The sequence below is a fragment of the Pongo abelii genome, chromosome 4 (genome assembly GCF_028885655.2).
Source record: "Pongo abelii isolate AG06213 chromosome 4, NHGRI_mPonAbe1-v2.0_pri, whole genome shotgun sequence".
NCBI classification, from domain to species: domain Eukaryota; kingdom Metazoa; phylum Chordata; class Mammalia; order Primates; family Hominidae; genus Pongo; species Pongo abelii.
The window spans coordinates 189,781,177-189,808,822 of record NC_071989.2 but is presented as its reverse complement, the minus strand read 5'-3'; the positions used below and the strand labels follow the sequence as shown (position 1 = coordinate 189,808,822).

The window sequence follows — 27,646 nt, the reverse complement described above, 5'->3', positions numbered from 1 at the left end:
GGGACAGAGGGAAGAAGGAGGAAAGACCAGTTAGAAAGCTTGGCTGTGGACTAGTCTCCCTTCCTCATTCCCCCTCTCAAACAAGATGGGCAAGGAAAGCTCTGCCTGGATTAAGGGGAAGGGGAGGAGAGCCATATTCATTTACTCTGAAACAATGGTCTAGGAGATCATCCAGCAGTTTCATTATAGCTCCTTTCAAATGAATGATTTTGAATATGAGTATTTAAAACAACAGCTTTTTCCGCTTTATTACAGAACTGATACATATACATTATTGAACATTAAAAAATACAAAGAAGACATTTTAAAAATACAATTACCAAACATTTTCCCATCCAAAGATAATCACTTAGCTTTTTGGTGTATCCTTCTCCCCACCACCCAACTCTTTTAGTTTGCAAAATTTCAAACCCACAGCAAAACTGCATTGATAATACAATGAACATCTGTTGACCAGTCACCTAGAGTCACCAAGTGTTGTCATTTTGCTACATTTGACTTGTCTCTTTCTTTCTTTATATTCATATGTTTTATATTTTTCCACTTAGTCACTGGAAATTCTGTGGCAGACACTGTGGTAATTAATATCTAAAAACTTCAGTATGTTTGCTAAGAACAAGAATGTTCTCCTACATAGCCACAGTACAAATGTCTCACTCTGAAAATGAAGCCAGGCACAGTGGCTCACGCCTGTACACCCAGCATTTTGGGAGGCCCAGGTGGGAGGATTGCTTGAGTGCAGGAGTTTGAGACCAGCCTGGATAACAAAGTGAGACCCCGTCTCTATAACACATTTAAAATTAGCTGGGCATGGTGTTGTGTGCTGAGGTGGGAGGATCACTTGGGCCCAGGAGGTTGAGGCTGCACTCCAGCCTGGCCGACAGAGACTGTCTTGGGGGTAGGGGGTGAAGAACACTTCTCCAATGATATCCTGTTCCTGTTTCATTTTCCACAATTGTCATTGTCAAACTAATAATGGCCTTGGTCCCATCATTGATGATGTTAAATTTAATCACTTGGATGATCTGGTAGATGTCTCCATTGAAAAGGTAACCTTTCCCCTTTCAAACTTATAAGTAGTGCATAAGGTTACTGCTTTGAGACTGCAAATATCCTGTTCTCCAAAAGACTCTCACCAATAATTAGATTTCACCTCCAAAAGAAACCTTCCTGTTTCTTCTTTTTAAAAAGAAATTTGAGTATCAGCATGAACTCATGGATTATGTTTTTATTCAGTGTGTTATAATCTCTCCTGTTATTATTCATCCTGATGTTCAAATTGTCCCACAATTGGTCAGTGAGGCCCCTTCGGCCTGGCTCCTCTACCCTTTTGCCGTGTTGCCGTCACGTTTTGAGAGCTTATTTTACTTTACTACACACAATGCTCCAGACTCACCTTGAAATTTTTGCCCCAGCCCCAGAAGCAGCTGTTCCTCCAACTTCATTTTAATGGGAAATGATATTTAAAACTAGGATCTGAGCCTTACTTAGGTGAACTCGTTGCTTACGAAGTGTTATTGCATCCTGACCTTTTTAGAGCTAGCAAACATATACAAAAAATATAAAACTATACAAATTAACGGATCCCTCTAATGCAGTCACCAAAGTTTTCTCCCTTCTTTCTTCCACGCTGGCTTCTTTCCCACCGCCCACCGTGAGCGCCCCAGCTCTCAGCGACGTGGATATATTTGTACTCATTCGCTCAGCCCCACAATCCACAAATGAGCTTTGGACTTGTCTCCTTTCCTTGAAGAAAATCGCATTACACGTACACATCTACGTAGGCAAAGGTCCCTCTCTTTGTCCCCCTCGCTGACATTCTGGCTAGTGCACCTGCTCCCTTCAGACGGAGCAGGAGAGCAAAGCGCTGGCCTGGGATCCAGGGAGCCTCCCGGGGCCAGTCCTGCGGCCACGAGGGCGCCTCACCACCAGTCCAGGGCGGGGTCCGCGGGCTCATAGGGCTGTACCCAGGTGTCACTGTCGTTCTCTTCGGGGACGCACGTCCCTCTAACTGGCAGCGGGCAGATGGTCAGCGGATCCGGATGTTCGCCGCCGTCGGGGGCCCTGGGCCTGAAGTACGCACAGAGCGCGCCCGAGAAGGTGTCGTGGAAGGTGAAGATGTGGGAGCCGTCGGACACGTTGAAGAAGGACAGCTTTCCGGCCTCGAAGTCCAGGAAGACGCCCAGGCGCCGCGGGGGCACGCGCAGGGTGAGCGCGACGCGGTGCGGGGCCAGGACGAAGTACTCGCAGCCGTTCCACAGCCCCAGCACCCAGTAGCCGGCCCCCGGGCTCAGGCGCACAGGCCCCGCGCGCGGCACCGCGGCCAGGCAGGCGCCCAGGAACCAGCGGCTGCGGCGGCCCACGTGCACCTCCCAGTAGTGGCGGCCCGCGGAGAACCGCTCCAGGCTCAGCACGCACGTCTGCTCCGAGAACCGCTGCGGGTGGCGGGGCGCCGGGCCTGGCGGCGCCCCGCGGGAAGACACGCTCTTGCCATCCTCCGACACTTCCAGGCTGGGGTGCGCTGAGGCCGGGTCCAGAGTCACATCCACTGCGCAGAGCCACAGCGTTAGTGCCCGCCCAGGACGCTCTGGGCCCCGTCCGTGTCTTCCCCAAGACGGACAAACCTCTAGTTTCTCTTGGTGGAATAATCAATGAAATGAACCCCTTACCCCGACCCTCACCCTGCAAACCCCCTCCCTAGGACGGAATTGGCATGTGTAAGTCACTCCTGAGTGTTTGATGTGACGAGGAGTCCTGTCCTTTCCTGAACTGGAAGGTCCCTGAATTCCATACCAGAGACAGCAAAGGAAGTAGGTTGGCGGGGAGGGAGCCATGTCCCGGTCAAGGGGAAGGACCTATGGGCTGGTTCTAGTTCCTGCTGGCGGCACCACCCGGTGTGACCTTGGCATAATCAGGAGAGCGCTGAGCGTCGTTTTACAGAAATTTTTGGATTTTTTTTTTTTTTACATACAGTCATTCAGAAAAGTTTTTAAAAGGATTTTAAAAGGACCTTTGAGATCATCTAGTCCAGTGCCCCACATTTCAACACCCCATCCCATTTGACAGATAGGAACCTAGGGGACCCCTTCGTCAGAGGATCTGGGAGGTTCCTTATACAGACTCTGCACTCTCGTCTGCAAAGAGCCCCAAGCCAGATGGAAACAAAACTAGTGTAACCCCGAGGAGCGATGTGTTTGGGAGCTCACGTGTGCATGTGTGTGCATACACATGCAGGCATATGTGTCGTGTGGCGTGTTTGCAAGTGTGCGTGTGTGTCTGTGTGTGCAGGCCCCATACTTGGCTCCTATAAAGCCCTGTCCTCTAATCTCAGATCTCTCCACCTCCCTTCTGTTTAAGATCCGGCCGAACCAAAACAAATCAGTTTCCTGGCTTCAGTTACCTGCATATTTTTGGGCTGCTCTCCACTCTGAAACCAAACAGAGAAAGGGAAAAAAGCTCAGAAATCTCAGTCAGTAACTCTGGAACCTTAACGAAGTCTCCAGATGCACGAGGCATGCATGCAGATCGAATGACCCCATTCCCACCAATGACAACTGGTTTGAATCCAGACTGGTCTTGGGGTTCACCATGTATTTTCCTGAGAAATTTTAGATTGAGTAGAGGCCTGTGTCATTGATACCAGAGCTACATGCAGGCTGAAATTCTGCTGGAAAAAGCAGGAGAGTGGAGCATGTAGGTAAAGAGACTCTATAAGCAGCCTGGATGCCCTGAGAGACAGAAGTGGAGCCTCAGCCTCTGACCGGCCAGGCTGTGCCCAGGAGGCCCAGCTGAGCCTGATAGGTCCCAAAGATACCCTCTAGATGTCCTGTCTTTTCCTGACATGCCTCCATTCTTAATGTGAATCAATCTGAGTGGATTTCTGTTGTGTTTTATCTTGTTTTGTTTTGCAACAAAGATATCACCAAGTCACAAAAGCAAAAGCAACACAAGACATTCTCAGAGCTCCAGATGTTTACAGCAAGGCTTTGCTGCCCCGGTTTTGTGTCAGGATAACTGGTGAAGCTTTAAACACAATAGCTCTTATGTGGAATATCTCAGTTCTACAAAGATGTTGATTTTCCCTGGTTTATCTGTAAGTTCAAAGCAATCTTATGTAAAACTCCTTTTGGATTTTTTGGGGAGATTTAGAATTTATCTTAAAATTTATATTTTAAAAACATTCATTCACTTTAAAAAAGGAAGTGGAAATGGAGAAGGAAAACTTGTACTTTCAGCTACTAAAAAAGCCATAGCAGTAAAAATAATGATGTAATAGGTGGCCAATGGACAAACTCATATAGAGATGGGAATCCAATATGCATCAAAGATGGTTCCCCACATCAGTGGCAACCCTAGAATGGTGGAGTAAATGGCCTTGGTAAGCCCAACTCACTATATGGAGAAAAATCACAGGATTCTCACCCAACACCTCATAAAATGGCAAATTTTAGAGGGATTAAAGATGCAAATATAACATAAAGATAGTAGAAAGATTTTTGTAGTTACATAAAGAAAAAAAAATAGAAGAAAGTGTAAGAGAATCTTTGCGACCTAAGTGTGAGGAAGGTCTTCTTCAACAAAACTTCAAAAACACAAACCATAAGGTAAAAGGTTGAGGGATTATGTTTTATCAAAATTAATAATTCCTTTTCAATAAGGGGAACTATGGACAAAGCTAATGGCAGATGGCACAACAGAAGAAGGAATTCACAATGTTTACCCATGAGGGATTAATATCTCTCTCTCTCACACACACACACACACACACACACACACAGAGAGATATATAATATTCCTGTTAATAATAAAAGACAGCAATCCCATAAGAAAAATGGGTCAGTGATATGATGTGAGCTGGCAATATTCAGTAGAGGAAGCCCCCAGAGCCAATTAGCATATACAGAGATGCTCAATCTTCTCAGCATTCAGAGGCTGCAAACCTAAAGAACAATGAGCCATCACTTATCCCCCACTGATTGGCAAACTTAGAAAGCTGGCTCACATGAGGTGTGGGCGCATGGAATCTCACTGCATGACTGGTGGCAGGATAATGACACTGCCTTCAGGGGATCCCACTATCCCCTTAGTGGACATACCCACCATGGGCCAGCAGCCCCCCTCCTGGTTATATACCCCAGAGAAATCTCCACACAGCGCCGTAAGGCAACACGTTTGAGACTATGCGTTCAGTGTTGTTGTGGAGTTAGAGGCAGCCTGGATACCTTCTCCAGGAGGGTGGCTGGCTAAAATGAAGCACTCTGCGGTAAGGAGGAAAAACAGACTGAATGCACACAAGTGGCAGCGATAGGTATTAAAGCATGATGATGCATGGGAAAAGCAAGGAACAGCACATAAATGTCTCTTACATGAACTAAGATGCATATGCATAAATCGATATTCACATTTTGCAAGAATATATACAAAATATATACATTAGACTGTCTGCATTATGGGTGAATAGAGGGAGGTATGCAGAGAAGTATTGACATGTACAGTGACACACTCATGCCAGAACCATGAGTCTGAGTCTTGGAGGACGGGCACCAGGAGTCGAGGTAACTCTGATATATAACCAGGATTGGAACTAGTGGTTTGCAGTACACTTAGTCCTCAGGACAGAGTATAACCTCTACCCCGTGACATAGATGAACACATGCTGTGTGAGGCTGCGGAATGCAACCAGAATGAAGCCCGATTGGTTAGTCAGGGTGAGTTGGACTGGGGTGCTCAGATATAAATGAGGAAGAGTCAGAGAGAGACGGGTTCCACTCACCAGCCTGGCCTTCATCCCGTCTCCAGTCTGAAGCAACCACAGGAAAATAGGAAATTAGCACATTAGGACCCCAAGCTTCCCTGCTCACACATCACATCTTGCACCCACCCCGTCCCCTCCCCTCCCCTCTCTCCTGCCACCCACATAGCCAGCAGGGGTCCTGCCTGGGCATCATACCTGGTTGGGAGATGAGAAGAAGATATATGAGGAATCAGATGCAAAATGATGAATGAGGAGAAATAGTTCTTTTTTCTTTTTTTTTTTTTTGAGACAGAGTCTCGCTCTGTCGCCCAGGCTGGAGTGCAGTGGTGCGATCTCGGCTCACTGCAAGCTCCACCACCCGGGTTCACGCCATTCTCCTGCCTCAGCCTCCCACGTAGCTGGGACTACAGGCGCATGCTGCCACACTGGGCTAATTTTTTGTATTTTTAGAAGAGACGGGGTTTCACAGTGTTAGCCAGGCTGGTCTCGATCTCCTGACCTCGTGATCAGCCCACCTTGGCCTCCCAAAGTGCTGGGATTACAGGCGCGAGCCACTGGGCCCGGCCCTGAGAAGAAATAGTTCTAAGAGGGGTCACTTACCAAGCTCTGTCTGAAGCTTTTCTGCAAGCAGAACACACAAAGAAAACATCAGCCTGCAGATGGGTGGAACCATCTTCCCAAGACAGGCCACTGGGAAGAGCTTCCTTAGTCTTAAGCTATTGCTAATCACAGCTTCATTTTTTTTTTTTTTCACAGCTTCATCTTTGCCCCTTCATTGCCCTCAAAAAGAGGCCCATCTGCAGGACCCTTATGCCTCATCCTGTCTTAGCTCAAAGGTGGAAATCTGCACACAGCCTAGAAGGGGAACCAGATCTTAGTACTGACATGCCTCTTCCCAGGGTTCAGGTTGTTCCTTCTGCCTGAAATCACAAGCTTCCTGGGGCGGAGCTCCCGCAGAAGTGCAGGCACTGAGCACAGCCTATGTGAGCCTCAGGGTCACTCACTGGGTGCGTTATTTGAAGGACTGGAAGGACATCACACCCAATTATTTCCCCTGACCAAATACCAAGGACTCCAACATTTTGCTACTAAAAATGCATTCCTTTGATCTGTCCACCCAATGTCAAGCTCTTTCAAAAGTAAATGCTCCTGGGAGAGGCATTCATGCTATAGGGTTATGACTTACAATTCAGACTATAGTGTTAATGACTTATTAGGGCTGTTTTTTTTTTCATTCCCCTTGAAGGGCTAGGTAGACTGCCAGACAAGCTTCCCCAACCTTACAGTTTCAGCTGAATTGCCCCCCAACCCCAACACCATGATGGCCTTTTCCTCCATTCCCCCTCCCTTGGGCTCACTCTCTCTTCCTCTCTACAGAGACACATCCCACGGTTTCACGTCTCTGAGTCCCTCTGGGGAGAAAAGTGAATCTGAGAAATTATTTCCATTTTGGTGCAAATTTAAGGTGCCACCCTTCCTAGTGCCATTTGCATTAAAAAGAGAAGGACATTTTAAGAAGATGAACCAGAGACAGTAAACGTTTTATGATGAATTTTAACTGAATTGTCTAATTTGCAGGGGAGGAGCTGGCAGGGTCTGTCCAGAGGGTCTCAAGCAGCTGCACAGTGGCAGGCAGCCATCCTTTCAGCTCCTTAGCAAGTGAAGAGGTGGAGGCTCACAGGGATGGTTTAGAATTAGATAGTTGCCAGCCGCTGTCCAAAGGGAGCCCCTCCTCCCACTGCACAGGCACAGGGGTCCACCCCACCGGCTGACAGGCAGCACTGTGGCCCCGCACCCAGAACTTACCCAGCTCTGCAGTGAGTTTCTCTAGAGATTAAAAAAAAAAAAAAAAAGAAGAAGAAAAGGGGAAAGACTCTCAGGTTGGGGAATGAGGCAGACAGAACAGGTGGGTGAACACTGAGGCCTCACCTCCGATGCGGCACTCCCACCCGCGGTGGTCTGCGGGCCCAGGCTGCGCTGGACAGTGAGGCTCCAGGCAGGGGATGGGGAAGTGTGCACCCGTGGCTCCCCTTCTCCATAGGAGGGTGACCCAGCGCCCTCCCTCCTGCTAGTGTGAAAATCAATGTCGGAGCCTTCCAAATTTATTACGCTCAGTGGACACTGCCTCACGTAACTCGGCTGTTTCCTCTGGTGCCTGACCGCTGCTTCCTGACCCTGTGTTGAGATGTTGCGCATCAGCCCGACTCCCTGTGCTTTACGAAAACCTGGACGAAGTGACGCTGGCAGCAGAGACCCTGGTCACTGTTCCCTCTGTACAGTGTAATGTTCAGCAAGCTCCGAGGGTGTAATCAATAGTAGCCAATCAACCCTGACATCTGTATAACTAGCCTCTGTGGAAAATGCAACTGTGCAGCACCTCCGCTTTTGTCCATATGAACCATCTTCCCTTTTCCCCCACCGGGGTCACTGATCACCGCTCCCGGGTGGCCGCCCTGACACCCTGCGCTGGAATAGACCCTCGTAATGGGACCCACAGCCTTTGGATTACGGCGGGTTGGCACTTAGGGAGGTGGGTGCAGAACGCCCTGTCCCCGCTCACCTTGTCTCTTCTCCGCCTGCTTCTTCAGCTTTTCTGGAGAACGGGAGGGGAGAGGGCTGAGTGTGCGCCCCCTGCCCCTTCCAGGCCCCCTTCCCGCGCTGCGTCCTGGGAGGAGGCGCCTCGTGGCCCCGGGGTCCAGGACCGGCCGGGAGCCCCTCCCCGCCCCACTGCTCCCGGGCACAGCCCGCTCAGGCGGCCCCGCGCCGGTACCTTGGCATCTCCGCTGCTTCTGCAGGAAGCGCAGGGCCAGCGCCGCGAGGACCAACAGCAGCGGCGGCAGCGCCGCCAGGGTCGCGACGAAAGCGCTCTTCCACGGAGAGGCTCCGGGTAAAAACACGTCTGGAAAACACCCCACAGGGGCTGTCTCGATCTAGGCGCCACTGAACACCGAGAGACAAGACCGGCCTGCCCGCCGCGTGCCGGAAAACCCCCCGAGGGACCGTCGCCGGGGGCGAAGCTGCCGGGCCCACCGCAGCCGTCTGTGAAACGGGCGTGGAGCGGCCGCCCCGCGCGCTCAGGTGGGAGCCGGGGCCCTGCGGGCCGGAGCGCGCTCAGCGCGGGGGGCTGGGGGAGCTGCCGGGTGTGCGGGAGGGAACCGCGCCCCAGCCCCGCTCTCGGCTTCTGCGGCCACAGCGCTGCCCTCGCTCCGCGTCTTCCCGCTCTTGCCCCGCGTCCGAAGGCGGGAGGGTCCCGGGAGCTTGGCTGGCGGCGGATGTCCGGGGAGCTCCTGCTCGGCACCCGCGCTGTCTAGTCCCCAAGACGTCTCCTCGCTTGTTTGCGACATGCGGCTTCTACCTCGGTTCTTGCCACGCTTTTGGAAGAAGTGAGAACGAAACCACGTGCGCGCGGCCTCGCAGCTCCCACGTCCCTCCCGGCTCCCCAGGAGGACCCGCCCGCAGGCCGACGTGGCACCAGCCGGCGCAGGGACGCGCAGAACCCACTGGCCCTTCACAAACCCTGTGGCAGTTTAATAGAGTAACTTTCTGTCTGTGTCATCTAATTAGAAAATGGTGCTTTTATCTCAGATCTTTAAAAAATATTCTTTTTATTGTAGGAAAATATACGTAACAACCTTTCCCATCTTAACCATTTTTAAGTGTACAGTTCAGGGGCGTTAAGTGCATTCACCATGTCGTGCAACCATCACCACCGCCCATCTCCGGAAGTTTCTTCATCTTTCAAAACTGAAACTCTGTACTTATTAAACAGTAATTCCTCTTCCCACGCCCAAGCCCCTGGCGCCCTCCGTATACTCTCCATCCCTGTGGATTTGACTCCTCTAGGTAATCCCACATCAGTGGAATCAGATGGCATTTGTTCTGTGTGTCTGGCTTATAAGTGACATCAGTGGACTGTGGTTTTTAATTTTGTTTTTCTAGCAGTGTACATTTTTATTGTATGGTACAAAAACACTGGGTCACAATGGATTGGTCCTCACAACAGATGGTGTGTGAAGCAATGGCCTGGGGTCAAGGGCAAGGGCTCAGGGCCGTCTGTCTCTCTGACCTGTGACCCTCCCCCTCGACCCTCTGGCCTCCTCGCTCTTCTGCCAGCAGCCGGCAGGTTTCCCTCTTGGGCCCCTGGCTTTGCCCTTCCCGCCACCAGAATGCCTTCCCAAAGGTATCCATGTAAATCATGCCCTCTGTAAAGGGGTCCGTGCATGCAAACATTTACCCATCTAAAAATTTATATATAAACTTGTTTCATAATAAATATCAATAATATAAATTAAGATTTATATTAAAAGCTAAAAAGAAAATATTGGGTTTTTCCTGGTGCAAAAAGAGAGACTCTTTCCTCTTCCCCTCTCTTAGTTCATTTTCCTTAGAAAATGTATCAATTATTTCTTTACAACCCAGGAATGTTTTTCTTAAGGGCCACTTGTTTGAAATGTAAACATAAAAGAGAGAGCACTGCCGTGGAGATCCCTGTCTCCTGGGAGTTTAGCTTAGCTGCGTGGCTCCAAGTTGTAATTACAGGCTTGCCGTAGACATATCACATGCTTGATTTTTCCTTTGGTTAAAGACAGTTGGCTCACACAGATAGCCATCCCAATTCCCAGAGGATTTAGAACTGCTGTGGTAAGTGGTGTTGCCAGGTCCTCCTACTTGCAGACAAGTTATCATTTATCTTGAGAACATGTGTGCATTGGCTTGTATCTGAACGACTATATCAAAGGGGGAGATTTTTTTTCTGTTACAATAAAATAGCTTTTGATTTGGACTTGTGTGAAAAATGGCCCGTATGTTGGGTTTGTCCTCAAAATGTAAAACAATTAGAACCATGAACATGAAACCCTTCAGTGACTGCCTCATAATAAGACTTTAATAATGACCTTGCCTTCAGCTCACTGCCTACACACCCACTTCCCGGACGTGCCTTTTGCAATCTGTGGACATGCCCCACTACAGCACCTACCACCTTCTTCTTCTTTTTTTTTGAGACAGAGTCTCACTCTGTCACCCAGGCTGGAGTGCAGATCTCGGCTCACTGCAACCTCTGCCCCCCAGTTCAAGCGATTCTCCTGCCTCAGCCTCCTGAGTAGCTGGGATTACAGGTGTCTGTCACTATGCCGGGTTAATTTTTTGTATTTTTAGTAGAGATGGGGTTTCACCATCCTGGCCAGGCTGGTCTTGAACTCCTGACCTCGTGATCTACTTGCCTTGGCCTCCCAAAGTGCTGGGATTACAGGCGTGAGCCACTGCACCCAACTGCACCTACCACCTTCTAACATGATGTGACAGGATGCACTTCTTTTGCTTATTGTCTGTATCCCCCACTGGCATGGGGACCTGAGGGTAGGGACTGGGGTCATGTTGTGGAAACTCAATACATGCTGTTTAGGAGACAGCATTACGAATCTATTGGCTCCCATGATGCCTCTGATGAGCAGAGTTGATGGGTTTTAGTGTTATGGCCTTAGGCACAGAAAGGCGGGCTCTCTGGGGCCTCTCTCACCGACTGTTTGGGTTCTCAGTAGTGTTCTTAGTGTGTTCCTAATATCCAAGTTGCTGACTTTTCAGGTGTCAAGGCCAACACACCCTATACGCAGACAGGCACAGTACCATTATGTCTTTATAGACTGCCTTTGGGCCAATGTGTCTGTAGACATGAGGACTAGGAAGATGGGTGTGAGCTAACAACCACTGACCTGCTATCTGGACCACGAACTCTTTCTTCTGGCTCAAGAGGAGATTCTGGATGGAGAGGGACACGTTGCTGAGGGCTCCCTCTCGGACAACCACAGATGTTTCCAGACTGAACAGGCCCTGGGCATCCCAGACGATGGCTTCAAACTCTGGAGGCAGGCACTGTCCCTGGTGGTCTCTCCACTGAACCTTAGGCTTGGGGTACCAGCCACTGGATCTGAGCCTCAGCTGAATGCCTCCTTCCTTGAAGCCCTCAAGGGAGAGGTGAGGGTCTGAGCCCAGCCCTGGCAGAGGCAGGAGGAGTGGGAAAGATCAGGCTTCTTCTGAGAAATCACGCATAAAGTTCATGCCACTGTTCACCATTTGTAGTCACCATAAAGCATCATGAAGTGTGACTGCTATTAAGACGTGTGTGGGCTTGACGCTCCCCACCCGTGGACGGGAAATGACAGTCTAAATCAGTGGTAGCATGTGGGGACAGTAATACCCCCGAGGGACATTTGGAAATGTGAAGGGGGTCATTGGGTGGGGAAGGGCTCCTGGCATTTAATCATGTTAGGCAAGGGACAGTTTCCCTAGAATGAAGAATAGCAGCACCCTAAATTCTAATAATTAGAGCTGTGACTCTTCTCCTTCTCTTGAATTCCCCCAGAGCTCTAGTGCCTGCATTATACACACTCCTTTATCTCTCCATCCTTGTGGAACTAGCATTATATTTTGAGTATGCAAAACATTAATGTGATTTAAATGCCAGTGCTGTATAGAAATGTATATCAGGAAAAAAGCTTCATCCTTTCCATGTCATCACACCTCACCCTCAGTAACCAATCTCATCAATTTCTAGTTTATCCTTCCTATGTTCCCTTTTGCAATGTTTCTCCTTCTTTCTTACAATGCAAGTGTATATTATTGAACTTTGCATTTTACTTTTCTCTCTTAACAATACTAGAAATCATTCTGCATCCATTCAGAGACCACCTCATCATTGTTTCAGATGCATAATATAGATTATTACTCCATTGGGTGGATAGAGCATACTCAGCTGTTATGCTTGGACATTTAGGTGGTTTCCACTATTTTGCAATTGTTTTTAAAAAGCTTTACAAAGATTAAACTCATACATATGCTTTTTTCATATTGGCGGTATCAGAGGTAGAGTAAGTTCCTGGAGGTGGGATTGCTGTGTCAGAGGGTAGACACACAGCTAGTCCTCTTAAGTATTACCAAATTCCCCTGTCCTGGAGCTTTCCAACTTTGAATTCCACTAATGTAGTACAAGACAGCTTGCTTCTCCATAGCTCCATCAACAGTATGTGGAAGAGCTTTTGAAATTTTGCTAGTCTGACAGTTAAAAAAAAAAATTGCATTTTGACATAGCTTTGATTTGCCTCTCACTATGAGTAATTTTGTTACTCATAATATATTATATATAATATACATTTTATATTTAATGTATTTATATATCATATATATGATATATAAATATATAATATATAACATTTATATATATATATAATCATATATATATATATACATATATATATATATCTTTCAAGACAGAGTTTTTGCCCAGGCTGGAGTGCAGTGGCAAGTCCAGCTCACTGCAGCCAGATCCTTCCACCTCACCCCCCTGAGTAGGTGGGACTACAGGCACGCACCACCACACCTGGCTAAGAGATGGGGTCTCCCTATGTTGCCTGGGCTGGTCTCGAACTCTGGGGCTCAAGTGATCTGCTTGCCTCGGTCTACCAAAGTGCTGGGATTACAGACTTGAGCCACTGTACTCGGCCCTTTTAATATGTTTAAGGGCTATTTGTGTATTTTTTGGTGAACTGTTTGTTTTGTTTGTTCATTTGAGAATGGACCTATTCATCAGCTTTTATGTTTTTTTAAAATCACCAACATTCTTCCATTCTCTGTGAGTCCACTTCTACTCAGGCAAAGCACCTGGATCTCCCTCTCCCCTGCGGGGCCTTAGGTCAGTCCACGCACCTGCTACCTCCAGTTCCCAGAGAGCTTCGCCAGAGAAGTTGTCGGAGAGGAAGCGGCAGCCATATATGCCCTTGTCGGAGGGGACAATGCTGTGAAGCTGCAGGACCACGCTGCCATAGGCGATGTCGTCCTTGACCAACTTGGTCCTGTTCCGGAACACCTGCATCTGCCTGTCAGGGAGTTCCTGCTGCTCCTGGTACAGGTGCACCACATCTGAGGTGTGGCTCCGGAACCAGCGGATCTCCATTTGCTGGGCATCCAGGTGTGGCCATAGGTGGCATGGGAACTCCACCTCCTCCCCGACGAGGGCCAGGATGGTATACTCAGGGCCTAGCACCTTGACCTCTAGAATGACAAGTCAGAACAGGCAAAAGCAACCCTCATCCAATTAAAAAAAAAAGCTATCACACCCCTTTATAGCTGAGGAATCTGCAGCAAACTATGCAAACAAGAAAGGCAAGATACTCTACAGGACAACTGGCCTGGATCCTTGAACAAGTAATTTTTATGAAAAAATGTGAGTGCACGATTAAACAAATACACAGGTGACATCACAACCAGATTTGTGGTGCTGAGCTGGTAACTGGTTTCATCCAACCAGGTACAAATGTTATTTTGGGGACAATTATGTAAATATGACCAAGGCATTAAGTGAAATGGAATCTTTGATCAAAAAAGCAAGTTTCAAAATAATCTGTATAATATTATCTTAAGTTAAAAACATATGTATTTGCATAAATGTGCAGAGAAAAATATCTGAAAGGAGACACCAAATTGCTGATGGTGATAATTTCTGCATGATGAGAATAGATATTTTCTTATTTTTGCTTGTCTGATTTTCCAAGTTTAAAAAATAATTCACATGTACAGCTTCTACAAAGGGTATCAAAAATCATCTATGAGGGCTCCCTGCTCCACACATTTTCTTATCAAAAGGCCAACCAAATCCTTCCTTTGAGACTTATTTGTTGGGACCTTTCATTTGATCACCCTCCTCTTTGACGGCTTCTTCATGGGGCCTCTCTTCTCCCTTTGGTCTGGTCTGTTGTCTGCAGTTCCCATGAGAGTTGCTGCTCCTGCGCAGTTCTTCCGCACGCACGGTTCCCTGCCACCCCACAGGCACTCACTCTTCTCTCTGGCCTCTGTACCTCTCCTCTCCTTTCTTTCCAAGTTCAGCTAAAACTCCATCCTGAAGCGCTCCTGTCATGGACCCCCTCTGTCCTGCACTTGGCCCACAGGAAATGGAGGGACCTTCCTTTGTTCACACTATTTGAGGCGCCTCATTGCCCGCTGGGTGAGTATCCAATACCCTTCCTACAAGTTTCCCTCTCCAGGTTCTCGCCGGCTGTCTCTCTCCACACACCGATGTCTGACTGTTTCTCTGGGCACACCCTACCTCAGCTAATCCCCTACCTGTCATCTTCCTGGAGAATGTGCATCCTGTAAGCCTCTGCTCCAACTATATTCCCACTCTACAGCTCTCCTCAGCTTTCCGGGAACAAATCATTGCTCTTAGCTGTGCTCCCAAAGTCTTTGGACACAATTCTCTCTCTCTCTCTCCCTCTCTCTCCCTCTCTCTCTCTCTTTCTCTCAGCCATGGTCACATAAATGGACAGCCATTTATGCCACTTCCACACCCCTCCCTTGACTACGGACTGCTGAAGACCTGGGCTATGTTGCAGTCACCTTGGTATTCCTGGTTTCCAGCCCAGGAAATTAGGAAAGTACCTTGGAATTATTAGTTTACACCCTCTGTTGGCTACATCTTTCATGAGAGAAGCTTTGCAAGGGGTAAAGTTAAAAACGTATATCAATGGGTTCAGCACAAACACAGGCCAGTGAGTTTCCTGGCACCGTCTTGCTCTGCTCCCTGCTATGCCTGTGGATTTCGGAGTGCTGGGAAGTGTGCAGGAGGTGTTGTGGGCTGGAGAGATGGTGGAGGAACATTGAGGGCTGGAGAGATGGTGGAGGAACACTACAGGCTAGGGAGACGGTGGAGGAGGTGTTGGGGGCTAGGGAGATGGTGGAGGAACACTACAGGCTGGGTAATGCTCTATGGCTGTGGATTTTGGAGTGCTGGGAAGTGTGCAGGAGGTGTTGGGGTCTGGGGAGATGGTGGAGGAACACTACAGGCTGGGGAGATGGTGGAGGAGGTGTTGAGAGCTGGAGAGATGGTGGAGGAACACTACAGGCTGGGGAGATGGTGGAGGAACATTGGGGGCTGGGGAGATGGTGGAGGAACACTACAGGCTGGGGAGATGGTAGAGGAGGTATTGCGGGCTGGGGAGATGGTGGAGGAACACTACAGGCTGGGGAGATGGTGGAGGAGGTGTTGAGGGCTGGGGAGATGGTGGAGGAACACTACAGGCTGGGGAGATGGTGGAGGAACATTGGGGGCTGGGGAGATGGTGGAGGAACATCACTACAGGCTGGGTAATGCTCGGGGTAGTGGCTCTTTAACAACTAGGATGGAAGTCTTTTTTGTATTTTAGCATCTGGCACACCCTGGTACTGTGCTAAGATCGTAGCCCTGGGGAGCACCTGGCAGGAGGGGTGGTGTTCACGTCCTGGCCAGCTGGGCTGCAGATCAGACACAATACCTGAGCTCAGCTCCCCAGGCTGAAGGAGGAGAAGGTGCATGAGGAAGACAAGACTGCTGGTCAGAGATACTGGCTTCAAGGAGTCCAGGGAGACTGGGAGATCCACCATCTCTCGTCAGCAGTGGGGGCCACCTGGAGAGGGACAAAGGGATGCTGGAGCGATGTGCAAAGGTGGAGGGAGCTGGAACTCACTCCATCAGACCTGAAGTCTGTTGTGGCGTCAGTTATTTTTGTCTAGTTCTCAAATTCCTTACAAGCCTCAGTGCTTGGCTTCTTCCATGGCCGGAGGGGAGAGCTGCTTCTAATTTTCCCAGGGGACACTGTTAATGGCATCCGTGGCCTTGCCCAGGTTCACAGAGCTGCAAGGGGACGAGGCTGAAGGATGCCAGAGGAAGCAGCTTCTGTGCTGCTTATTGTTTAGAGCCAGGAATAGAGCCACACAATGTGTGGGGGCTCAGCGCCCCCGCTTTTCTGGGCTTAGCGACTTTCCTCAAACAAAGGGCAATCTCTGAAGATCTCAGATGCATTTTCATTCTCCCTGCCTCACCACCACCAACCCAACCTTCGTCCCACTTCCCTTTGGTCTGGAACATCGAGTCCGCAAAACAGAGGAACAAACACAGAGTTCTGCTCTCTCAGAAGTGGAGTGCATGCAGGTGGCTGCCTGCCAGCCCCAGCGACATCCTAGGACACTCTCCTCCAGGCCTGGGACCTCAAGTTGTGCCTTCAGGAGGCCAGCTGGTAACTGTCTCTGTGTCGATAGCATCTTCGGGGCCACAGTGATGGAGTCATCCCATCTAGCCACCCATTCCTCATCTGCTACCCAGGAGGCCCAGACCCAGCCCAGGCAAGGGCTACCCCCTCACTCCTGATGCTCTGCTCCCTTGGGCCCCACGAATGACTCACGGCCAGAGAGTGTGCTGCTGCCAATGAGTCTCTGGAGATACACAAAACTCTCCATATTTCTCTTGCATTTAGTTCTGCAAGATTTTAGGCAGATTTTGTCATTGGCTGGACCGAAATCTCTGCCTGAACCATGGAAGAAACCAATGCCCACTCCCATGGGTTGCTGGGAGCTCTTGAAATCAAAGTCAGCACCTCCCGTCCCCTCTGCCTTCCCAACGTCCACGCACTGTATTCATCCTGGGACTGCACCCCTTGCCTTTCACTTCATCACAGTGCCCTTGTTGGTGAAGGCCACGGTGGGCTCCTCTCTCCAGCCCTCTCTGTCTCCCCGTTGGCCCCCATGGCTTGGCTTTTCTTCTGAGACCTTGGCATGGCAGGTGTTTCTGGTGTCCTGTGGCCATAGGGCACTGGCCACACTGTCAGCAACACCATCAGCAGGTGCGAAGGAAGGACTTTCAAAGCTGCTGGGCCATGCAGTGGCAGAAGGATCAGAGGAGGTGTGCAGGGTGAGTTAATGAGGTGGTAGAGGCTCCCCAGGGACCCTTAGGCTGGGAGGGACCCAGACAGGCAGGAATACAAGGGAAGAGGGGTGGCCTGTGAGGCTCATGGGCTGATGGCCCTGTCTCCTAGAGCTGAATTGAGCAGACAAACAGAGGACAGGTTGGGACAGCTCCAGGTGTGTTTCAAGAAGTTTCAAGGACAGGAGGTGGGGTCCCCCCGAAGCGGGGCCGTGTTGACACCTCTCAGTTATTGGAACACGATTCATGCAATAACCAGCATGGGCAGAGGTCTCGGGCAGGGTCCAGGCTCTGTCTGGACAGTCCGGACTCTCACCCTCTGTAGCTACTGGTGGAAGCCTCTCTGTGACAGGTGGGGAAGCCGGCAAGGAAGGGTTCCAGCAAAGGGGTCTACACTGGTCGTGCACCTTCTCACCCTCTCTTCTGTTCCCTTCTCTTTATACTTCAGTCTTTTCTTCTGGATTCTAGACACAGGTTAGAGCCCCATGACAGTAAAGCCAGGAGGGCCACGTCAGTGTCCAGCTAGTACCTTCCAAAACCAAGAGGGGCTCAGGGTGTGTTTATGCATCCATTCGGATGGGTTGGGTTCTGGGGAATTAGTCGAGGTTGTGTTAGGTTGTGACACAGGTCCGCTCATAAGGTGGTAATGGGGCGCGAGACAGGTCCCATAGCTGGCCTCCTCGAAGAAGGAGCACTCACTCCAATTTCCCTGGACTGGGGCAGGCTGCCACCTCCCGGGGACAGGAGATTGGGGCAGGATGTTCCAGAACCGTGGAAGTGCCAGAGGGACCTCAGTTCTCTGTTGTGATACACCCGTCTGATTCCCATCATGGAATCTTCAGGGAAGGAGGATTGTAGACACTCACACACACACAGACATACACACACACACACACAGACACACACACACACACACACACACGTGCTGACAGTAATAAAAACTAACATGCATTGGGCACTTCCTATCTATCAAGCATTTATCTATACCTCAGTATTATTATTATTTTTATCATTATTATTATTACTAATAGGTCCAAATTATAGATAAGGAAACGGAGGCCCAGGAGCTGAGTGACTTGCTCCTGCACACAGTGGGTGAGTGGTGGGGTGGGGTTCCACCCACTGGCTGGTTCCAGAGCCTCGCTCTGCACTTCTCGAATTCAGATTCCTCACCAGCTGCGTTGTGTATCTGGGTACACCCTTCAGTCACTCCTGTTACCCAAAACCATGACCGTCTCAGGAACCAGCTGGCCACAGACCAAACACTCACCCTAACCTGCCATCACACAGAGGCACCGAAGAAGCGACCAGCTCACACAGTGCCAGCCACAAAACCAGCCAACCAACTAAATAATGAATAAAAAATTTAAAATCCCGCTGCCAGATAAAACAACTTAAAACTGAGGTCTCCCTAAGACTTTGTCAAGAGCATCTTCTCAGCCAGGAGGAACAGGTACCTGGTCCCTTTGCTCCCAACACTCAAGGGTATCATCTTGAAAGCCTTTAGCAGAGAGAGATGGTCTGGCAACTTCCTGAAAGGAAAAGTCAGTGGCTCCTGAACAGCACCCTCCTCCCCGTTTGCTGCTGCGCGTCCCCCTTTCTGACCTCACTGTCCAGTTAAGGATCCAGGGTGCTCAATCCTTAATTGAAGTGCAAATCCCCTCCTCGAAGGAAACACTTTCCACTCTCTGCTATTTTGATTACAGTGTAAATTGATTTCAGGTTCTGTTCCTGGTGAGGAGGTTTTGCCTGGGGAAGGAGTAAGGGACTGGACGCATCGGATATTTGGGGAAGATGGAAAACCCAGTGCGCTCAAGGACCACAAAGGGATCGTCCAGCTGCAGCTGAGCTCTGCTGGCGGGCACATGCTCTTCGTCCTCCCAGGAGCCTCGGGCTGCTCCCTCCGGAAGGCACAGGGAGAAATAAGGGGTTCTGAGGGATGTCACTGCCTGCACCCAGCAAAAGCCCATTTCTTTCTTCTCCTTCTCTTTTTATTTGTCTTTTCTTCTTGCTCTCTCACTGCCCCCATCCCGCCCCACTCCTGTTCTCTCCTCCTGCACCTGCAATTCCTAAACAACCCTGACATTATTGTGATTTCCGGTCCCTCAGTCTTGAGTCTGTCTTTAAAGATGAGTACTTTTTGCTTTGCTACTGTTATTTTTTAGATAATTTATTGTTAAATAAATAATTTTAAAGCAAAATGCGGTGGGACAGATGTCAAAGGCAAGTTGAAAACATAATTTCTGCCAAATACTATTCTGGATTTCCTAAGATTAGGCACAAGAAAAGCGTCAAATGAAAAGGTACTTACTCAAACTAAGTCTTTTTAAAAGGTCTGTATTTGAAAGGAAAACAACTTTTCACTAAAAATATAAATCATTCTTATTACAGGAAAACCATAATTTAAGAGACTGAGAAAAAAACTTTTTGATTCACAAATAAACAGCATCTCCCTAATACACTTAGGAATGTTTGTTTTTAATCAGTGACTCTTAAAAATCACTGCTTCCACCTGACAAACTCACGCGAATCACTACGGATTGGTGTCCTCTGAGCCACCCTGAAGCATCCCATTTTTCTCTACACATGTCCTTTTCTCCAACTTTCAGCAAAGCAAGAATGGAGAAAAAGAGGATTAGAAGGAACTTCAGTTGGTTCCCTAGTGAATAACTTAACAAAATAAAACATGCTTTTCCATTTGTATTACATATTCACAATCTCTCACTCTTACTTACTATATTGGTGTATTTCAGATTCTGTCCACACATATAAATTATTTGCCTGCACTTAACACTACCTTCCTGACAAAGAAAGTAAATCTCCCAAGGACATCCCCGAACCTGGCGGTGTCCACAGGCCACATCCTCCCACAGGACTCCCTCACCTGCCATGGAGCTGTTGGTGTTGTCCTGAGCAATCCCGGTGTTTCCATGGTTGCAGAGCAGAACCTTGGGGATTCTCTAACACAATTTTAAGACTACATTTCACACTTAAATGACCACGTTATGAAACCTGGCAGGAAAATCCATGTTATTAATAAATGCCATGTCTCTTGCTCTCCCAAACACAAGAAGCATTTTTTGCTCTGCATGTGTCTGCGGAGACTGTGGGGTCCCAGAGTGGAAAACTTCTCTGGTAACAAAGTACAGAAATTATCCCTGAAGTATAGTCTTTGCTTTGCTACTTCTGTAAGCTGTGTAACTGGTGAATTTTGCCTGTCTCCTGTCCTCCACTCCCCAAGCTGCAAGTCCGCAGGTGTCAGTGGGGCCTTGGCCCTCTCCCACCGGCCTCCCCAACACCCCCTGCAATGCCCTTCCCCCCGGCAGACCCCAGCTAGTGCTCACTGCCTGCACTGGTTTGATTTCAATAGGTCCACAAGAGGATTTCCACCCTCTTAGTCTCTAAGGAAGATGGACTGCCCCAAGAAGGGAACCGCAATGAGGCTTGAAATCTTTTTCCTCTGGTGGGGGCAATGGGATGTATCAGGATCCTGCCTCCTGAAATGGGGCCCAGCTAAATGGGCGTGGACATCTCCTCTTTGCCACACTTGAAACAACCCATACTGCAGCTAAGCTCGGATAATAAAATGGTGCCACTAATTATACGCCCTCCCAAAGCCTCCCACCTTCATTTTCTGATTGCCGTTTCTGAAAGGTGGAGGTGTAGGCAGCTGTTGAGAATGAGCCACTTACCTGGCAGATAGCAGCAAAAGGTCTGAAATGGCAGATGAGTCCTGGTGATCTCACCTCCTCTGCAAAGGGTGATGATTGCTGTAAAGTGTCTTGGTCCCAGATGCTGATTCCCTAGACATGGACTGGCAGCTGAGCTCCAGAGGCCAGGGCACATGTGACAGAATTATTTATCCATCTTCCTAAGATATATGCTGTTTGCTCTGCCCCTGGCTATGAAAACCAAGATGGATAGAACAAAACAAGGAAGTCGTCACATCCTGTCTCGGAGAAGAATCTTGAATTCCTGTGTAAAACGCCTCTGCAGGGTCACAGGAGGGGAAAGGTATCTGAGAGCTTTGTAGAGAGCAACAGCTGCAGAGGCTCAAAGTGAGGAGAAAAGACTCCAGCTGGGTTCAGGGTCTTTGTGCCGGTGAAGCTTGGACTCCAAGGAGGCAGGGTGGGGATGAGTCTCCACTAACTAACCAGGAGGAAGGGGCTGATGCCCAATTTTTAACCCACCATAACCTTCTCCTCAAGGCAAGGTCAGTAAGGAATAAATCCTGGGGGCATTGTTGTTAGCGCAGTCTGCAAAACCTGTTCACGTGCAATGTGGAAATGCAGGCAGGTGCTGGATTGGGATTTCTCTAGTGGAGCAGAGCTCAAAAAAGAAGCAAGCACTACCCCACCGCAGCCCACCCCATCTTATTGTAGGCCATGGTGCAACTTGGGCATTAGTGGACTGAGGCACCAGCCACCCAGCTGCAGCCCACACTGATGTCCCCTCCAGGGAACAGGCCAGAGCTGAGGCACGAGCAGCTCAAGCACACACAGTGTTGTGGTAAACTGAGGACCGGAGAGACCGATGTGAAGAACGGAGGATTGTTTATTTTAGGTACACACCAGCTCAGTGGACTCACATCCAAAAAGCTGAGCCCTAAACAAAGACAGAGCGGGGTTTTTGTAAGTGGACTTACAATAAATAAAACAAAAGCAGCTAATCATATGATAGGTCACATACTCTATAGCATAGCATAACTTGTGGCCTTGCACAGCTGGTGACTTTGTAGCTGCACTGAAAGAAAAACAAGAACTGGCTAAATACAGACATTTGTAAAACACAATCATGTTTAAGAAGGCTGAGAGAAGAGTAACAGTAAAAGAATTTGTCTTTCTCTCTTTTTCCTTCAACCTCGCTCTGGAAGTGGGGCAGAGGGTGTCTGGAGCCCATTCCTTTGGCCTTGGCTTTCTGGACACTGTTATCTTATAACTGTCCTTGCAGTGGGCTTGCTAGGCAGAGGAAAACTTGTCCTTTACTTTTTAATGCTTGCCTTGCCTGTTACTTTTCTTGGAGTGAATGAATGCATATGTATTTTTAAATTTTCTGCCTCAGCAGCACACCCCAGGGACTCCCAGAAGTGCTTGTGTTTGGAGAGTGGCCTGTGCAGGTGGCAGGGTGCTACATGGGTGGGAGACAGGAGCCAGCAAGCTTCAGGCATGGACCTGGAGGTGACTGTCCGTGCTCAGACAGGCTGGTGAGACTGGGCACCCAGGCTTATTAATGTGAACAGATGTCCCTAGGACAGCAAAAGGGGCTGAACGGTGAGCTCAAACAGTGGGTGCAGTTCCCCGGGTCTGGGGAGACAGAGGAGGGCTCAGGGACAGGGTATACTTAAAATGGATGCTGCATAAACAGTAGGATCAGGGAAGCCATGGGCAGCCCGGGAGGACAGAGCCCGGGAGGACAGACATTCTTCATGGAGGGAGGTGATTAGCATGCGGGAGGTAGGAAAAGGCTAGTGGCTAGTCAGACCAGTGTGTGGCTCACTAGTGGAAGGGAAGCCTGAACAGAAGTGGATGGGACCACATTGCAGAGACCCTTGCATGCCACATAGGGAAGTGAAAGAGAAGGAAAATTGCACTTGTAGAGAGGGGCTGCTTGAAAACGAGAACATGGCCTAAACTTTTCATTGCCCTTAGGTTGGATTCCTCCATGCTGCCTGGGGAGAGGTGAGATTGTCACAGCAGAAATGCAAAGAGAGAGAGAAATGGGCAGAGTCCACTTCTGTGACTCCTAGACACAGCCCTGGTGGGATGTGGGAGGGCGACCCCACCTGCCACCACCGCCTGCATATCAGGTGCATCATGCAGTAGGAAAGATGTAGACAGCGGCTGTGCCCTGCCAGCCGAACCTCCCATTCCAAGACCCAGTAAATACATAAAGGCTCAGATCCAAAAGGAAGGTAGGTGCTGAACCCCTGGCGGGCTGTAGGTGCCACTGAAGAGAATGGACCCTCATCTGTCCTTGTGTGGGATCTTTGGGTGTCAATTTTCTTCCCAGAAACCTCTGTGGCACCTGAGTTCTTGTCCTGCCTCCAGGAAGAATGAGGTCATGAGGTACACAGACAAGTGAAGGGAGAAGAAGATGCTAGAGCAGCTCAGAGGTGATCTGCAGTGATCTCTTCTCTAGGTAAGTCCTCCCCTCCCACTGAGAGTTCAGCTCTCAGCAGAGAAGGCCCTGGAGAGGGTAGCTCCTCTCTGCCCACTGTCCTCCCGCCACCTGCTCTCAGCAGACAGAAGTCCCTGGAGAGAGTGGCTCCTCTCCACAGGCAAGTTGTTCTGAATGCCTCTGCAGGTCTCTGAAGCTCTCAGCAGAGAGGGTAGCTCCTCTCTGCAGCTGATCATCCTGTCATTTCTCCATCCTCTGCCCTGCTGTGGCTGAGCCTGGGGCTTTTATGCACCTCAGAGGGGAAGAAGCGCATGCTGATTGGTCCATGGGCAGCCAGAGGGAGATACCACAAGTCCCCACTCCAGTCGGAGGGACTGGCAGCCTGGCCTTCAGACCCTCCCTGGCCTGAAGGTGGGGCCTTACTGGGGACCCGCCTTCTCCCTCCAGGGACTCTGTCTACCTCCCACTGCCATTTATGGTCCCTGGCTAGGCCCCAACCCTGCTCTAAGAGTGGGAGCAGAGAGAGGCCAGGCAGTGGGGAGCAGACACCCCTGAGCCTGCAGGGATGGGGGTTGGGGGGCTGGGTACAGGGTAGTTCTTCCCAGGCCCTGGAGGTGCAGGATGCACAGATGCCAGGGTCCTGCTTCTGGGAGGGTGGCCGAAGCTGCACCCGGGGAGCTCCTGCCCCATCAATTCGGAAGGGGCAGGGCTCCTGCTTGTCCCGGCTCCTGCCTCCTCCGTGGAGCAGGAGGCCGAGGTCTGCAGCTGTGGGTTGGGTGGCTGCAGCTGCATGCAGAAGGGCAGATCCTGCCTGCCCCTGACTCCCACCCAGGATCCACAGCTGCAGTTTGGGTGGCTGTAGACCCACACAGGAGGGTGGGGATCCTGCCTGATCCGTAGAGCAGGAGGCCTGGGTCTGCAGTCACAGTTTGGGTGACTGCAGCGGCACCCGGGGAGCTTCCGCCCCAACTCAGAAGGGGCGGAGCTCTTGCTGGCTCCATGAAGTATGCAGCCCCAGCCAGGCGTCCCTGCTGCAGCCGCTGTGATGGCAGCGGCCATCACGTGGAGGGAGGTGACTAGCACGTGTGGGTTAGGAAAAGGCTAGGGGCTGGCCAGGCCGGTGTGGAGCCATCATTTGGACAGCGGAGAACATGCCCCATTACACAGCCTCCGTGTGCCCAGCAGCCCTCACCATGAGGTCGTCTGAGGGAATTCTGGAGGGGCTAATGGGAGAATCCTCATCGCCAGGGCAAAGGCTATTCTCACACCCAGCGTGGGCTACCAGAGGAGGCAGAAGCAAAGTCATGGCAGCCTCGCAAGTAGTGAATTCCTCTTTTTCTGACGATCCCCCATCCACCTCCCCCGGCAGCCCACAACATGGCCCCTGAGCTTCCTTACTATATTTTCTCCTGTTCCATTCTCCAGGGAGCTCACACTGACATTCTTGTGCCTGTCAGCTGGCACAGTGCCCACCATTGTGCTTTGTCACACAGATGCAGACTTGTACAGCCACTGGGAAAGACGAGAGGCCCACTGCTGCCCTCAGAGCCACAGGTGCTCATCTTTGGCTCCTGAGATTGTGAGGGCTGTGGGAGCCACGCACACCCTCTACTCCTAAACAGCCTGACCTCCCCAAGGCAAGCCATTTTCGAGGGTGACTTGAGTGGTGCTGCCCAAAGGGATCAGCACGGAGCATCCCTAGCTCAGAGGAATTCCTTCGCCACAAGGAAGCAGCCAGCACCTTCTCCCGACACACAGAAGTGGGTAGAATAAGGAGCTCCAGCTGCGGGCTTATGCCAGGTAGAGGGACCATTGGTTATGGAGGAGACCCCGTGAGAACAGCGCTCATCTGAGTCCCGACCATTGGTTATGGAGGAGACCCCGTGAGAACAGTGCTCATCTGAGTCCCAACCATTTGTAGGAGGAAAGTGGGTTGGTGCCCCTTTATTACACCTTTTCAGAGAGCCAGCCAAAACGCAGAGTTTGACAGGGTTTGAGTTGCATAAACAGGTGGTAATAATAATAATAAAAAAAAATTAGGGCGAGCTGAGCGTGGTGGCTCATGCCTGTAATCACAGCACTTTGAGAAGCTGAGGCAAGAGTCTTGCTTGTGTCCAGGACTTTGAGAGCCCAGAAGTTCTAGACCAGCCTGGGCAACACAGTGAAACCTTGTCTCCATTACAAATTAAAAACAAACAACCAGGTCGTTTCTTAAAGAGGGTGCTCTTGGTTATTCAAACCTGCCATCCCCGGCAGACGGTGGGTTCTCCTGTTTCATCCACACTCTCTCCGGGCACCTTTAGTGAGCAAATAATACTGTTTGCTTTAACAGGAGGAAAATGTTTGAGGAAAAAAATTATGTTAAATTTCCAACTAAGGCAAAAAGGTAGGTAACATGTCCTTTCAGTGTCATATGGGCACTGGCCCAGCCACAGATTACTTATGGAAGTGTACTTTGATTACTGTTTACCATTACTTAAAAACCCCAGATTTAGTGAATTTGCATAATTAACTTGCAGACTTTCGTCCAGTAGAGCTGCAAATAATTTCTTTTTTTCTTTTTTGAGACAGGGCCTTGCTCTGTCACCCATGCTGGAGTACAGTGGCACAGTCACAGCTCACTGCAGCCTCAATCTCCCAGGCTCAAGTGATCCTCCCACCTCAGCCTCCCATGTCACTGGGACTACAGGTGACCAGCTAATTTTTTAATTTTTTCTTTATAGAGATGGGGTTCTCATTATGTCGCCCAGACTGGTCTCATACTCCTGGGCTCAAGCAATCCTCCCCCTTCAGCCTCCCAAAGTGCTGGGATTATATACATGAGCCACTGCATGTATCCAAATAATTTCTATCTAGTAGAAAAATATAACCCAAAAGGTTATGGTTTATTGCCTTGTAAGAGATTATCCAGTTCTGTAGATAAGGCAGCAGTCTTACCACAACGTTCCTGTATTAAACTTCTCTAAATATCTAATTCCTGAAGTGCTGTTTGAACTAGTCTTTATCACATCATTGGTTACCTCAAATTAAGGGATTGAATAAAATCTTTTACACATGATCATTTTATAATTGAATGAGTCATGTTTTAAAAGTTTTTTGAAAATTATACTTTGACAAGTCGTCAGCCTAGAAACAGCTTTTCTTACAAGTCCTCTGACCCTGGTCCTAATGAGCAGTGCCTGTCAGGACCCATCAGCCTGGCCTCACCAGGACTGTGTGCTCCCTACGTCCCAGTCCACCCCCAGCAGAGCCAGGATCAAATCAGATCATATGGAAAATATTGTCAACTGTGCTTCAAACAGTGCCTTCCTTCTAAATACTAGAGGTCCTTTAATGCAAGAAGTGTTTAAAAGGGTACTTTTTAAAGTATTTAAAAGAGTACTGTTATTATCTTGTTTTGTTATTACTTTCTAAAATGTTAGATTTGGGGATTAGAAGGAGTTATCATTTGGCTTTTTTTTTGTTTGTTTTTTTGAGACAGAGTCTCACTCTGTCGCCCAGGCTGGAGTGCAGTGGCATGATCTGGGCTTACTGCAAGATCTGCCTCCTGGGTTCATGCCATTCTCCTGCCTCAGCCTCCCGGGTAGATGGGACTACAGGCGCCCACCACCATGCCCGGCTAATTTTTTGTATTTTTTTTTTTAGTAGAGACGGGGTTTCATCGTGTTAGCCAAGATGGTCTCCATCTCCTGACCTCGTGATCCACCCGCCTCGGCCTCCCAGTGTGCTGGGATTACAGGCGTGAGCCACCGCACCCGGCCTTGGCTTTTTTTCTTAAGAGACAGGATTTCACTCTGTCACCTAGGCTATGCGTAGTGCAGTCCAGTGATCCTAGCTCTCTGCAGCACTCTCCGAACTCCTGGGCTCAGGTGATCTTTCTGCCTCAGCCTCCCCAGTGGCTGGGACTATAGGTGTGCACCACCCTGCTGTAAGGGGTCAGGGCTGTGGGGGGTCAGGGCTGTGGGGGGTCAGGGCTGTGAGTCGTCAGCACTGCTCTCTACCTCCTTACCGGTCCTTACTTCCTATTTACACTTCCTCCAGGGTTACAG

The 27,646-nt window shown here is 49.6% G+C and overlaps 1 protein-coding gene across 1 annotated transcript; it reads right to left on the bottom strand.

Annotated features, from left to right (window-relative positions):
- Nucleotides 1-231: 231 nt before the first annotated feature.
- On the bottom strand, nt 232-20,394 carry BTNL9 (butyrophilin like 9). The gene is made up of 11 exons (XM_024247231.2): nt 20,365-20,394; nt 16,057-16,188; nt 13,457-13,801; nt 11,467-11,748; nt 8,526-8,654; nt 8,316-8,348; nt 7,562-7,582; nt 6,356-6,376; nt 5,774-5,800; nt 3,401-3,427; nt 232-2,548 (listed from the first exon to the last, which is right to left on the bottom strand). The coding sequence occupies exons 2-11, from the start codon at nt 16,163-16,165 to the stop codon at nt 1,923-1,925; spliced, it is 1,620 nt and encodes a 539-aa protein (XP_024102999.2). The 5' UTR covers nt 16,166-16,188; nt 20,365-20,394; the 3' UTR covers nt 232-1,922.
- Between the last annotated feature and the right edge of the window lie 7,252 nt (nt 20,395-27,646).